At 36.3% G+C, this 16206-nt stretch overlaps 1 protein-coding gene across 2 annotated transcripts in view; it reads right to left on the reverse strand.

The window, feature by feature from the left end:
* Positions 1–16206, reverse strand: part of UNC5C (unc-5 netrin receptor C) — a 383755-nt gene that overhangs the window by 67753 nt on the left and 299796 nt on the right. For both annotated transcript variants that reach the window (XM_007999311.3, XM_007999310.3), the window contains exons 5-7: positions 12919–13099; positions 7391–7558; positions 4842–5006 (exon numbers count right to left, since the gene is read on the reverse strand). In XM_007999311.3, coding sequence (XP_007997502.2) covers positions 4842–5006; positions 7391–7558; positions 12919–13099 — 514 coding nt within the window. The remainder of the gene's footprint in view (positions 1–4841; positions 5007–7390; positions 7559–12918; positions 13100–16206) is intronic.

The following is a 16206-nucleotide window of genomic DNA, read 5'->3' on the forward strand; positions in this document are numbered from 1 at the left end:
AATTTTTCAGTTGAAATTAAACATTCTAAAAACTATAAAGCCCATGATAAACAAAACTCTATATTTAAACTATGAGTCAAAAATGATCTCTAATATATATTACTTAGGCATAATGGAAAATGGAATTGAATAAAGAATAGCCCAATCAGATAGTAAAAGCCATTAATTGGACATGTTAAAATAAATACTGAACAGACCGGGCGCGGTGGCTCACGCCTGTAATCCCAGCTTTGGGAGGCCGAGGTGGGCGGATCACTAGGTCAGGAGATCTAGACTATCCTGGCCAACATGGTAAAACCCTGTCTCTACTAAAAATAAAAAATTAGCTGGGTGTGGTGGCATGTGCCTATAATCCCAGCTATGCAGGAGGCTGAAGCAGGAGAATCGCTTGAACCAGGGAGTCGGAGGTTGCAGTGAGCCAAAATCACGTGGCTGCACTTCAGCCTGGCAACAGAGCAAGACTCCGTCTCTAAATATATACATACATACATACATACATACATACTGAACAATACTGTAAGTTCCATTTCTTAACTTTCAATCTTTTCCTATAATTATTATTTAAGTATGTGACTCATAAACAGAATAAAACTGAGTTTTTTCCGATAATTTTGGATTTCCTTTTACAGGTGAGTTTAATTCATTTACATTATGATCCCTGATATATGTAGTTTTATTTCCACCATCTCACTTATTGTATTCATTTACTAGTTTTCCTTTTGCCAATTTCCTACCCTTAAAATTTTTATTTTGAATTTATGCATTCAATTTTTATGTGTGTACTCAAGTCTTAACATTTTAACTTCAACAGTGACATCAATGAAGTCTAATGTAAATACTGTTACTATTATTTTCTTGAGCAATACATGGAAAATGGAAATTTTTAACTTAGTTTGCACCTTCCCATATTCCATGTTAATGTTGTCTACCATTTCGCTCCATCTTATTTTCAACTGCTCCTCAACTGGTCTCATCTTATTTTAAGGAACCAATTGTTATTTTTCATTTTCAGTAGTTTACTCAGTAAGGTTTATGAGTAATAAATCCTCTCTATCTTGATTACCTGAAAATCTTTCAGATTTTGCTCTTTTATGCAGTAAATATTGGATTTTCTTATTCTATCCTCCATGAGTTTTATTCTCCCTTTTACATATTCACTTATGTATTCACAAAACTTCCCTGTATTGTGGGAAGTTTCACAAGATCTACATTCCAGTTTACAAATTTTCTCTTCAGCTTTATCTGAAGCTGTATCTGATCGGATTTTTCATCTTCCAATGAGTTTTAAATTTCAATCATTATGCCTTCCTCTCTAGACATTCCATTTGTTTTTTTCTCCAAATCTGTCTTTTTAACAAATTGTTATTTCATTTGTGCTTATATTTCTTTTAAAAATATGGTTTGTCTTTTTACATTTACTCTACAGTTTTTTTCAGATTGCTCTATGAGTTCATGTTAGTAAAATGCTAACTCATTTATTATTGCTGACTGTCCCTTAACAGTAGACAATTTTCTTGAGTGATTGGAAACTTTGTATTGTAAACTTATTGACAGGTGTGGCCTATGTTTGTCATAGACTAATGAACTTACATTATGGAAGGAAACCTAGAGAGTAGCTTGCTGTTTGCTCTGCTGGTGTCCTAGAAGCTTAATTATACATATTTTGTGTTTTGCTTCTAGCAATGTATCTTAGATTCCATACCAGAGCTGGGGTGAAGTTATGGTTTTACTAGAGATTTTATTTAAATGAAGTCTTCATTTCCTTTTTCCTACCACGTTTTTCTACGTCTTCTCTTGGCTGGTGGGCAAAAATGTTCTAGTTTTTTCTTATGGTGTAGGTCAGGCATTTGTGAGTTTCAGCTTTCTTTAGGGTTCTTACTTCCAAGTCTAGGTCTTACAAAGCCAGGGCTTCTGCCTCTGTGCCAAAACTGAAACCCTAATTTCCAGTCCCTGGGACCCATGTCCATATCCAGTTCCCCCTTTCTGGTTATTTTGGTGTCAATTCACAGTTGCCTCTCAAGCTTGGAGTTGCAGCTTCATTTTTGGCATTTGAGGATTTCTCTATCTTCTTTCTTTTGGACCTCTTTTCTCCTCTCTCTCTCTCTCTTTCTGCATGCACATGTATGTCTCTACTAAGTTTGCAATATTTTATCCAACATTTTAATATATTTTTAAAAGTGTTTGTATTAAGTGCTTAACAAAGAAATGTATCTGAATTTGTTTTGAACAAATTAACAAATAAACATCAACAGTAATATTTTCTGTATATTTCACATTGTGTTCCTCTTAAGTACCAAGTTAGCTTTTGAAGAAATACTATACTACATTATCTAGGTAACTCTGAATCCTACTCACATCCATTATGAACTCTGAATTTCTCCTATCTAGCAGTACACCTACATTTATATCATAATTATTTGTATACAATTTTGAATAGATTCAGAAGATGTAGTTCTTACCTGGTTCACTGAAAGTAGACTAGCTTTATTTTGAGATAACATTGTGATATCATTGAAAGACTATTTATTAATGCATTCCAGACACTAATTCTCCCAAAGGAAATAAATATTAAATGATAATTCCTAATTGCTGATTGCCATTTTCTGGCTATCTTTTCTACCCCCATTCTTTTTCTTAATACTGACCTTGTCCCTTTTGCAAACTTTGCAGTATCACTATTAGAAGCCTTTGTTTTCCAAAATAATGGCCAAACAATATTATTTCTTTGCAAGACTTTGGCAGTATACTGTTCCAGAAATACCAGGCTAAGTGGTAAGCAGAAACTTTAGCTTTCACTGTAAAATACTACAAATGCACAGTGCAGAATATCTGTGGTTTTATCACTGAGGAAATCAATAGTGATGTAGACTACAATTCTTTGTTTGACTGGAGTGGATACAAGAGGGCAGATGAAAGAGTTTATTGACCTAGTAGGGATTGTCACTATAGCAAATCAGAGCTGCAGAAATAAATAGCTTTAAATGGAATGATTTTAACCCAAACAGCAAAATGTTTCCATCGAACAGGAGACGTGATAAAAAAATAAACAAAAACAAACGAACAACTAAAAACACCCCTCCTGTAGCCTCATTCCTCTTCCCTGTCTATACACACACACTTCAGGCCATCATTACTGGCAAATATCCAATCATAAGGAAAAAATTCTATGAATGCTTAAGAAATGATCTAGAAGCTAAGGGGTTGCTATGTCATGAAAGTCTTAGTTTGAATATATCATGTTTGTATTTGTCATAATTTAAAATGTGACATTTTCTATGACTAATAAAAAGGTTCTGTCTTGTGGCATTGTATTCCTTGTTAAAGAGGTTGTTCTGAGGATTTGTAAATATGCACAATACAAGTAGTAGGTATTAAATCACCCAATATTGAAAAACTATATTGAGAGAGAAAGAATGTGAAAGACAGAAAGAGAGAAAAAGTCCAACTATTTCTACTTTGCAATCATATGAATCAGTTGGTTCTACAGTAAAGGAAAAATACTAAGTGATGAAAATGTTAAAAAGACTAACTTGTATGTGGTATGTTGTTATTTTAATCCTCAACCCAAACAAACTGTACCTCTGGATAAATGGTTAGCAAAACCAATTTTCATTTATGCATTTCTGGTACAAACTTGTGAGGTGCACAGTGGCAGGCCCCACATCATTACCCAGAAACTGTGCTTTACACACTCAGCAGCAGCCCGTTCTCGAGGAATGCAAATGTACCCTGAACATAAAAATAAGAGGCCTACTGGATTTTTATTCTGTGTGAACAACATAATTATTTATTTGTATTTTAAGTAAGATATCTTTCTAAAGGTTCCTGTGTGTATAGACTGAAAAGTAAACAGAATTTCGTAAGTGTGGTAAAAACAAAATATTTTATTGTTAAATGACAAATACAAATACCTTTGCACAAATACCTTCAGCTGCTTGCATTCTGCTAGCAATGTGTAATGTATTATGAGAAATGTCAACACTAGACCACCGTTAGTTCACATCCAAAGATAGCACATCATTTGATCCATTAATCTGAATAGGTATGATTTCAGAATAATTCTTAATACCTCAATTTATGATCATGAAAAGAGATAGTAAACTGTGTACATCTGAGGACTCCTCAATAAAGGGGTGAGAGTTTGCAAGTATGAAATCAAACTACCATTTAATTAAGAAAATCTAAGGAACAAAGACATGAAAAAAATGGAGAATATGTAGCTTATAGCACACATTATATTCCTGAGCCAATCTTTGGCACTCATTTTAAAAATGTATGCTTTATTAATATTTATTTCCTTTAAATAAACTAAATAATATCCACATTATAATTTCTAATACAAACCCAGAATTTTCAAGAGGTTGCGGAGATGTTCTCACTAAACATTTGTTCTAAGTCGGTAAATCTACCTACAGAAATATTTTTCATCTTTACATATATTTTACACTCCATGGATATTTTGGTTAGGTACCTGCCATGAATTAAGAATAAACAGCTTACATTTTAGAAGTCTTGTTTTGACCCTATGAGGAGTTTAGAGTGCCCTTTTGTGCTTTCTGATAAAACCAAGTAATGGTTCCCTTCCATAAAAGTGATTGAATCACCCCTTGCTCATGAAAAAGGAATACTGCATGCCATTTGTTAGCTGGACATAGTTAATATTTATTCTGGTTCCTGGAAAATTCGCTTTTTCCAATTTTGAGAGCGAGCTAGAATATTGCTATATTATTGCATTTTATTGTTGTTCAAAGAATTCTTTATTTCTAATGTTTCCTTAAAAAAATCCAAATGGTTCAATCTCCAGCCCCCTCAATGTCTGCAGTTTGCTTAAATTGACTTACTCTGCATGCAAAGCCCATCAGTGCAGTTCTTGGATTGCAAGACGAGGCCGTCACAGTCCTTGCCTCCATTCTTGGGGGCTGGCGCCGTGCACTCCCTCCTGCGCCAGTGGGTGCACTCAGTTCCACAAGTAGACCACTTGCTCCATGACGTCCACCTGCCGTCCACTGCCATGGAAAAAATGCAGCAGCAAGTCAGAGGGAGAGGCAGCTGCTTAAGGGATGGAGCAGAGCTCAAGTATAATACAACAAAACAAAACAAGAAAAAGCATGCCCTACTGAGAAGCACTGTATTCATTTCAATTGCTGGGCATTGCATGTTCTATATCATTTGGGTTCAGTGAGCTTTTCCTATAGAGTGTGTGAGTGTTTTCTTACTGACCAAGTCAAGGGAGGCTGACTGAGACACACAAAATCCAAAGTTGTCACCAGGAGCTATGTAAAAGTAGGCCATGATGGTTTCCCTTTTCCTATTAATGGGGGAGCTTCTGGGTTTTGTATTGAAAATTAGGTCTGTCTTTGGATCCAAGATTCCTTCATTCCTAGGGCCATGTGGACAGTGAAAGTAAGCTCGTGTGGGAATTCAGAGAAGAGGTTGGTACAGTGGAGAAGAAATCTATCCAACCTTCCATTCATTCATTCATCCAGTTGGTATACATCTATTTATCTCTTCTCTCTCATCTAAATTTTATATTGTCTTTTTATTTTACTTTTTTCATTTGGTCTGCTTGATTCTGCTGAAACCTTCTGTAATACTTTCATGAAAAGACTATTATGTTTTCATTTATTGTTTGATAATTCCACTATTTGATGATGTTTCTGTTTCTATTTTTATTTTAAAAATTTAGGTAAGGCCCTAATATTTGTTGTGATTCAGTCATTTAGAACTGACTGACTTTCTTCCTAATTTTGGTGGCTGGCTTGTCAGCAACTTCAAAGATAACTCAGATATCTCTATTTTAAAAGTACACAACTTAAATCTCAGTTTGAAAAAGATAAATTTCAGTCATACTTTAAAATGCAGCTTAAGTTTCTCACAAAAATAGGATAAAAATATTGAAATAAGAGTTTTAAAATATTAATTTTCCCTGAAATACATAATTATGATGATCAAGGATTCAATGTAAAACAATGCTAAACATTATTTACTGAACATCTTAACCTTTTATATCTATATATTGATAATAATTATATCAATTTTAATAGTCTACGTAGTTTGAGAAATCTACATGATTTCGTATTCAAATTACTATATAAATATATCATGTATAATGTGGATATGGTTATAAAGATACCCACATGAAAAATGAGAACAGCGTTAATATTTCAGTCATACAGAACTGGCTATATACGCAAGTCCCAACTACTTAGAGCAAAAACATTTGCTTTGACCTGCACCAACCCAGTTTACCAAAACACTGACACATGCATTTCTATTTCAACTCAAATTGATCAGTGCTTTTTTAATTGTGGGAGTCAGCACCTATAAAATAAAATCTGAAATTTTAAGCCTAGCTAAGCATCAAAATTTGTTTCATAAATAAAAGCTCTCAAAGGGTTCACTGTGGAAGACAGTTTTGATATTTGGAAATCAACATTTGGGAATGTAAAGTGTAGATTATATATATCTCTCCAGTTCATTTCTCTATCCCATCTCTGAGAAAGGTTAAAAGATAAAGATTAAAGGATAAACACGACAAAATTAGGCAAAAGGGAGAAGAAGGCTGTGTATCTGAACAATAAAACTGAAAACACAATAGCTACTCCAATGAGTGCAGTAAATTTATGGATTATTTCAAAATAATTTTAGCTTAGCTTTGGAATATATTGTATAACGAGGCATTTTAAAGGGTTTTGTTTTTACTTTTGGCAAATATTATCTTTGATTTACCTAGGGATAAGAGCTGGTAGCAAGATGAGATAGTACAGAAAGATGCTAAGAGGCGGAGAGATGCAATCTTGCTGTAGGTACCACTGCAAATAACTCAAAAAAATAGATGACCAACATTTACAGATAACAAAGAACTGACTGCATTGTAGTTTCAGAATCCATTATTCCATGTGCCAAAAATCTTTGCCTTCCTTATAATTCATTTCAAATGTTATATTTGCCCTTTACCAGAAAATGACACCAAACGTAAAATATTTCCATCTAAAACATTTTCTAAATTTCAGTTCAATTAATTTCTGTGGTTTTCTGAAGATCAAGGATTGTTATTCCTAAAATGTGTGGCTTTCAGTGCCATTCAAATCTCTTGAATTATAAAATCTGCAATCTTGGTCCCAGCAGTTGTGTTGAATAATATAAAGGGATTACATCCAGTAGTGTTTAATCTCCTGTTTTATACAATTTGGCATGTTTTGGTAACAAAGTGAAGTATTCTTTTGGAGGAAAACACTTGATATCCCAGTAATGCAAACAGTGAGTAGGATGGATTTAAATAATGTTTATCACACATTCAGATCAAGAATAAAGTTTCTATATCTATTCTCTAAAAGCATATTTCTTGAATAATGGGAGATATTTGGATTGAGAGGACTGGTTTATTTACCTGGGCATAACGTAGTACAGGCTATTTTCTGCACACTCTGCCCTTCACAGAAGGCACCCCCATTGAGTGGTGCCGGGTTGGTACAAGTCCTTGTACGTTTCTGATACCCTCGTCCACAGCGGCTATTACACACAGACCACTCTGTCCAGGTGGACCAGCCGCCATTGACTGAAAGGAGGCAAACAGTAAAAAGTGAATTAAACATGTGTGCATGCACAACACACACGGACACACAAAACAGACACAATATGTAAACAAAAGTTATTTTCCAAGTGACCATTTATAAAAATCCAAAATTTCAAAGCCAGAAGAGACCATCGACCTCATTTTATCCAAAGTTTTAGTATATAGACAGAGAAAAAAAATGTTTGCAAAGATTTACTCACCTACTCAGAAAAATAAATAGGACTGTATGGGTTCTCTTTTACTTGGCCAGTGTTCTTAAAAAATATACATATCTCCATGGCGTGAACCCAGGAGGCGGAGCTTGCAGTGAGCCGAGATTGCGCCACTGCACTCCAGCCTGGGCGACGAAGAGAGACTCCGTCTCAAAAAAAAAAAAAAAAAAAAAAAAAAAAAAAAAAAAAAAAAAAAAAAATACATATCTCCTTACCTAGTCAAACTCCAAAATTACTTTTGACAGCTCGTCTCAAATAATAAATGTTTACATCTCTATGACAAGCCTGCAAGTGAATCTATAGCATGGGAACAGAATAAAATAATTTAGCCTTAAAAAAAAAAAGATGATTGATTTTTTAAGCATGTGTAAACTTTACAACCTTTTAAGGATTTTTATTCACTTGCACAAACCACTGAGCCTGGCTAAAAAATAAAATCTTATAGTACTGGGGTTATAAACAAATTGACTGGCTATTTGAGTTACTTGGCGATTAGTTGATATTGAAATTAGCACTTATTTTGTGTATAAAGGCCAATTATGATGTCTGATGGAGCTGTTAGCATATGTGATTGTAAAACCTACACCCTAACACAGCACACTCTTCAATTCTGCAGATCTCTCTTTAGAAAATACTTTGATATATATTTTTAATACTTCAATAATGTGAGTCTATACAATATTGTAATTAAACAATTTCTAATAAAAATTATTTCCTTGTAGTTAAAATATAACACAACTAGTATATGCATCTGCTTCCTGATACTAAAGAAGTGTATTAGCCATTCAAGTAACACAAACCTTATATGTGCACAGCATTTGCCCAACATTTTGTTTTCTATAAACCTATCCAATAGGGAATAATGATGAATGTTATATTTACAGACAGAAACATATTTTTTATAGCAACTTTAGTTCATATAAAGAGGAATAATTGGAAACAACTGTAATGTTCAAAAACAAGAAAATGGCAAAGCCAGCCATCTATGTTAACGTGACTGACTCCTGGACAACCATTAAAAGCGATCCCATAGAAGGCTATTGAATAATTCATGAGGTTGGGTGCAGTGGCTCATGCTTGTAACCCAAGCACTTCGGGAGGCCAAGAAGAGAGGATTGCTTGAGACCAGGAGCTCAAGACCAGCCTGGACAACACAGCAACCCCCTAGCTCCACAAAAATTTAAAAAATTAGCAGGTCATGTCAGCATGTGCATATAGACCCAGTTACTCAGGAGGCTGAGGCAGAAGGATCCCTTGAGCCCAGGAGTAGAGGCTGCAGTGTGCTATGATCACATCACTATATTCCAGCCTGGGCAACAGAGTGAGACCCTGTCTCCAAATAAATAAATAAATAAATAAATAATACATGAATGTTTCAGTATGTTTTAAATAAAAGTAATGTTTATGGATACATTATGCCAGGTGCAGTGGCTCATGCCTATTATCCCAGTACTTTGAGACACCAAGACGGGCAGATCGCTTGAGTCTAGGAGTTTGAGACTAGCTTGGGGAAATACAGTAGACTTCATCTCTACAAAAAATGCAAAAATTAGCCAGGTGCGGTGGCACATGCCTGTAGTCCCAGGTACTTGGGAGGCTGAGGAGGGAGGATCATTTGAACTCAGGAGACAGAGGTTGCAGGAGCCAAAATTGCACCACTGTACCCCAGCCTGGGCGACAGAGTGAAACTGTGTCTCAAAAAAAAGAAAGAAAGACAATTCAAGTAGTATACATATAATTTTTGTTTAAATGCTGTCTCTGGGTGACAGAATTATAGGTATAGGCATTTTCTTCTGTGACCTTTTCTGTTTTCCAAATTTTCTCTAATGGATGCATATTTGCAATCTAAAAATTGCATTAACAAAAAATATATAAAACAGTCGTTAAATATGAAATACTGGTTAGATATACATGTTTTCTGTGGAGTTCTGGTGAGTTCAACCTATGAGGCTTGGACAAGTTATTTTAGGAGGTTATGTAAAGGACAAGCAGATGGTGGATAGGTAGGGTTTCAGTTAGTGTTCCAAAAAGCAACTTAACCTGCTCAAGTTTACAAAATTCCCTGCCATGGAATTGTCTGTATAAACTGCTTACTAGCATACTGGCAAGCTGATATTTGGGGTCTAGGATACATGTACTGTTCTGTTGGAGATTTTAATGAGAAATGAATAATCAGAAACTTTCAGAGATGAAAAAGTCTTTGAAGATCCCTTCATTTACAGAGGAGGCAAGGGCTCAGAGAATCCTGGTTAAAAGACCCTCTGAAGATAAGTTAGTGACCGAAATACTCCTATGACCCGATATTCCTGACCCTAGTCCAAATCCGTTTCCTTAATCCTAAATACTAAGTTACTTGTGTTTGATCCTTCCTAAGGACAACATATTCATTGTATTTATGGATACTGAAAGCATAATATACATAGGAAGAGATTTGCAGATTTGCATGTACATTAAATGTCTATATAATACAACTATATATAGTCTGCCTTCATTAGTTATTTATGACTGGCACATGCTGTGATTGTACCCCATTTCTTTTTTGCATTTCAAATGTTGTTAATCAAGTCTTTCAGGCAGTTTAAAAAGAGATAAGAAGAAGAAAACATTTTATTGTGATTTAAGAAAGGCAATTGCATACAATTCAACACAGCCATTATCTGGACTAGGAAATTAAACCTCAGAGTAATCAGAGGATCAAAAAAATTTTACGCATCTTTCCTGTAATTAAAATGACATTTTCATAGCAGTACTACATTCATCCTTTGGAACAGCATAGTGGTTTCTCTTCTCATAAACACACATCCATCTGAATGGTACTGTGGGTTAGGCAATATTTTACTTCAACTCTTTTAGGATTTTTTGACGGGGCCTAAGAATTAAATTGGTGTAACACAAATCACAGGAGAAAAATGTGTAAATTTATTTTATATAACTTTAACATGGCCTAAGAAAATGAAGACCCAAAGATGCAGTTAGAGTTGAATGCTTATATATTGAATCGGACAAAGAGTAGTAAGTTGTGAAAAAGTAAATTATGTGGTAATGCTAAAAGAAGATTAAGAGTTATTTTAATAAGATCAATACAGAATTATCTGGATCTTAACTTCCCCCTGGTCTCAACTTCCTGTCCTTGAGGATAAGAATGTTACTTTCCTTCTAGTATAGGGAAGCCATCTTTCAGTTGAAAATCTCCTCTCCTGCTTTTAAGAGTTAGAAGGTTTATCAGAGTGATCTCGAGTCTGCTGTTTCTCAAGGATCTTTAATGTAGAAAACAGTCAATACGCCAAGTGGCATATTCTGGGGTGACAAATTCTTAATTCCTTCAGTCCTATCATGTACCCCGTAACATTTCGGTCAAGGACAGACTTCATATACAATAATGGTTTGTTCCATAAGGTTATAACAGAGCTGAGAAATTCCTATCACCTAATAACCTCATAGCTGTTGTAACATTGTGGGGTATTACTTTACTTTTTCTACATATGTGCTATAGCCTAAGTGTAGTGTTCACAAAGTCTACAGCAGTGTACAGTAATGTCCTTTTGGCCTTGCCATTCACTCACTATTCACTCATTGACTCACCCAGAGCAACTTACGGGGCTGCAAGCTTCATTCATAGTAAGTGCCCTATACAGGTGTACCTTTTTTTTTTTAATCTTTGATATCTTATTTTTACGGTACCTTTTCTATGTTTAGATATACAAATACCATTTTGTTACAATTCCCTACAGTATTCTGTACAGTAACACAGTATACAGGTTTGTAGCCTAGGAGTAATAGGCTATACCCTCTATCCTAGGTGTGCAGTAGGCTATACCGTCTAGGTTTGTGTGAATACACTATGATGTTCTCACAACGATGAAATCACCTAACGATGCAATTCTCAGAGTGTGTCCCCATCATTAAGTGACACATGACTGACTGTACCATGAGCCACATACTTGCCAGTGGCTGTCCCTCCTTCAGTCAATAAGACACCAAGGCCCATGGAGTTTAACACTAAAACAGTGATGAAAATCTTCATTGTGTTCTAAGAGGTGGTGAGGCATGGGCATATCATTCTGGCAGTGGCATAACCTCAAAATACTTCCCACGTTGTTCAATTTCCTCTGAGACAGTAAAACATCAATAATATGAGAAACTATTAGATGTCTAACATTGTAAGAAATATGCAAATATACAGATCAGTCTCTCAGTCTACCAAGGAGCTTAACCTTAGCTGGGGAGATGAAACTACTCATGAAATGACTGGAAAATAACTGAGTGCTAAACCACACAGGGAGATAAAAGTATATGTGTCACATCAAAATGGGGTATGAAATTGCTTAGTACTTCCAGAGGATTGATAGGTTTAGAGATGAGCTGGCTTAGAAAGGACCAGGGCATGAGAGGAAGCTTCCTAAGAAGTCACTTTGTTGGATTTTACCATATTGTTAGGATTAGGGCCACTTGGCCAGACAAGGCAGCCCTTATCTTCACTCCGCACACCTCTGATGGAGTGAGTAGAATGAGTTCTAAGAAGCTAAAATTGCTCTAATGTATTTTGGGAACAGGTCAGCTCCCGCTTTCTGAGGGTTTGCAACGATAAGACTGAGGTTAGGTCCACAGAAACATCAGCAGGCTGATAGAAGCACATTCATCTGCAGAACTCAATGTAGATCTTGGCGGTACAGGTTCTGGAGAGAAGAGGGGACAGCAGCCACCCAGGAAGGCTTTCTTCACTTTCCTGGAAGCTGGCTGAGAAAGGGTTGAGAATGTCCGAGCCTATCCTTTCATATCAGTACCGGGGAAGCAATTAAACCTCACTGCCCCTGTGAAAAGCAGCAAAGAAGCCACGATGGAGATTGAAAAGGAGCTTCTAGAACCGGGCATGGTGGTGCATGCCTGTAATACCAGCTACTCCAGAGGAGGCTGAGGTGGGAGGATCCCTTGAGCCCAGGAGGTTGAGGCTACAATGAGCTATGGTCATGCCATTGCATGCCAGCCTGGGTGACAGGGAAAGACCCTGTCTCAGATAAAATGAAATTTTAAAAAAAGGGCTTCTAGCTTGATATTTTAAAGTTAAGATACCGATGCCAATGAGAAACTAGTTAGACATGAACTAGATTGAGACCCTGAAGGGCCACTCACCATAGACTATGACAGTGGCAGTTGTGCTTTTCCTCTTGGCAACAATGTTTTTGGCAACACAGGTGTAATTTGCAGTATCAGAGAGGCGGGCCTGCTTTATGATGAGGTTGTGATCAATAGTAATATAAAAATTCCGATCTTCAACGGGATCAATTATGTCTTCATTTTTCAACCATTCCACCTAAAGATACATGAGAAAAATAGATAAATCCTCAGCATGGATTCCTTGATGGCTGCCTGTCCTAACCCGTATTTTGTACACTTGATCTTAGCCAAAAGGCCAAGAAGCGATACCTGTGTTTTATAATATGTACAATGTTGTTCCAGGCCATGAACTTCTGCAAACTGGTGGGAAGTAACTTTCCAAGGTCATGTTAAGTATCACTCACCTGCCAAACATGCTGATTCTGTCTGTACTACATTATTCTCAAATGTCAATGAACCAGTTGGGAAATTCAGTGTTCAAATTGTTTTCACTTTGCCCTGCAGGCACAAATGGGGAAATGGGGAATGTGTGCTGCCAAGTTCAGAACCCAATCAAAAATAATAGGATAAGCGTTTCAAACTGAACTCAAACCTTTTGCTATTTGATTTGTTTACTCTTGGCAACTTACCTGCTGCTTTTCAGAAAAGAATAGAAAGACTATTTTTAAAAGCACAAAAGGCATTTTAGACATCACATAGCTGTAATAAAATAACATTTGGATGATTTACGTGTAGCCTCACTGAAACATATGGATTAAATATCCCTGAAAATACACTGACTTCAAAATGTAGCAAAACACATATTTGGAGATGTATCTAAGCCAAGTTTTTTTTAAGTTTTTCTACCAATTTTTAATACAATCTGAATAGCTTACAAATCATACTCAAATCCCTCCTTTTGTATAATACTAACATTTAAATCTTTGGCTCAGGGGGTGCTTTTGGGGAACCTGACCTTAAGACATGACCATTTAAAACTACTGAACTATTTTTTTCTATGTGAATAATATTAATGTAGTAATAGTGATGTTATATTTGCTGAATAAAGAGAGGAAACATACCGTTATAAGCTGTTCTTCTGGAGGTAAACTATTTCTTATTCTGGCAGTTGCCTTTTTTTTCTATGCACAGGTTTTTCCATAAAGCAAAACAACAAACAATGTTGATATTTACCACACTCAAACTCTGCTTTTGAATTAGGGTGAATGTGGATACAGGTAACCTTTAGTGGTAGGGAGTCAATATTGTTGCCATTTTCAAAACCTTAAGGAGCTTCTCTAACACCACAAGAGGTCTAGAAATTAATCTCTAAATCTGTCAGTGGGTTTGACATTGCACAACTCTAAATTACATTTAAGGCAGGGACTCTCAAATAATGCTCCTCTAATCCTTAGAAGAGAAGCCAACATTTATAGAGAAAAATAAAAATCAACAACAATCTTGAAATATAGAAAAGTATGAGGTTGTAGAGTAGATAAACTATTTGTAATGATGTAAATGCTGAAAAAGCTAAACATTCTTGATATTTGCACTCAAGGTAGTGAGAAAAAGAATAGAATCTATTTAAAACAGTGGGTGTTTTAAATATGTATTTTGTTTTCAAATACAGACTGCACATTCAGTCAGGGCTATGCCTGGGTATCTCTGAGATATATACTCATATTAACTTGACCTGGATTTTCTCAACGTTTCACCCTATGTGTGGAAATACGATCCTGCTGGAAGTACATGGGAGAAGGTGGCCAATTTATACTGTTAAAAATCTCTTTGATGATAATTAAAAGTTGAAATTAATAGTTTTTGAGTGGAATCTTTACCTAGGTTGTTATCTATGTCCTTCTAAAGAAATCTTCCTATCACACAAAGCATGGACAGACTCCCTTACTCCCAGTTGTTCTTGTATCCCTTCTACAATTTTTGTGCTCAGTATGCTTCTCTTTCAAGTACTCATACCTGGCCCTCTTCTCTGAAGAGCAGCCCTCAGGCTCATGGATTGTTTTTGCCTGAATGTGCCTAGGATTTTTTATAACTTCCCCATTAGCCATTGACTAATGGGTGCAGAAATATGGCTTCTGTCCCATTGGGTCAGAATCTGAGCTGTTACTTTCCAGAAGTCCCTTGGAGGGATGAGGCTGAAGCTATATCCTTGAGACTGGACCTTAACTGACACTATTATAAATGGAGCATACCTAATCCCAAAATCTGGAATCTGAAATACTCCAAAATCTGAAACTTTCTGAGCACCAACATGACACCACAAGTAGAAAATCCCACACATGACCTCATGATTGGTTGTAATCAAAATGCAGGTGCGTAACACACAGTTTATTCAGCATCCCCAAGGGAATGACAGTGACACCAAACAACCATAGATTGTCATAGTGATCCCTTTGCTTTCTGATGGTTCAGTGTGCACAAACTTTGTTTTGGGCACAAAATTGTTTAAAATGTTATATAAAATTACATACAGGCTGTGTGCATAACATGCATATGAAACAAATGAATTTCATGTTTGAACTTGGGTCCCATTCCCCACATATCTCATTATGTATATGCCAATACTCCAAAACCTGAAGTCCAAAACAATTCTGGTCTCACACATTCTGTATAAGGAACACTCAACCTGTACTAGGCTTCTTTTCTCCCCTGCTTGCTCGCCCGCTTACAGGGTTCTCCTGGAAGCGCTTTCTTAAAAGACTACTCACATTCATAACTTTGGTTCATAGTTTGCCTCTGGAGAACCCATAGCTATTCAAAACTATGGGTCCTCTTACGTAAATGATGTTATCCTAATCATAAATGACATAAAGAAGTCTCAAGGGATATTAGAAAGCACTTGTTTGTGTGAAGAGTTTATCACATGGAAGAAAGTGTTCAGTCTGCACGGTTGACAAAAGATTTGAAGAGACATGATTGTTGGGTATATAATCTTTACTCGATTATACATAATTACGCATTTGCCTTGGATGTCTCTTGCCTATGCTGGAGCAGTGGTTCTGACCTGAACCTCAGGACCGCTGAGAAGCCCCAGCCGTGTTTGATGTTTGATGGCCCCTGTGGGGGGCACTGCTCTCCTCCCCTAACTCCCACTGGAATCACAGAAACTCTGCTTTTATCTGTTTTCCACACTGGATTTGCTTTCACGCCTTTGTTTCAAGAAACAAAGGGTTCTACAGCTAGAAAATAGCTGCGGGAATGAAGAGGCGGGCCCAGGACTCCTCCAGCTTCTGACAATACCCCACAGTTCCCAACACCCCAGGGCTGCCAGCCATATCACAGCACTCTGCTCTGAGACAATCGTTT

This window comes from Chlorocebus sabaeus, chromosome 7 (assembly GCF_047675955.1).
Source record: "Chlorocebus sabaeus isolate Y175 chromosome 7, mChlSab1.0.hap1, whole genome shotgun sequence".
NCBI lineage: Eukaryota > Metazoa > Chordata > Mammalia > Primates > Cercopithecidae > Chlorocebus > Chlorocebus sabaeus.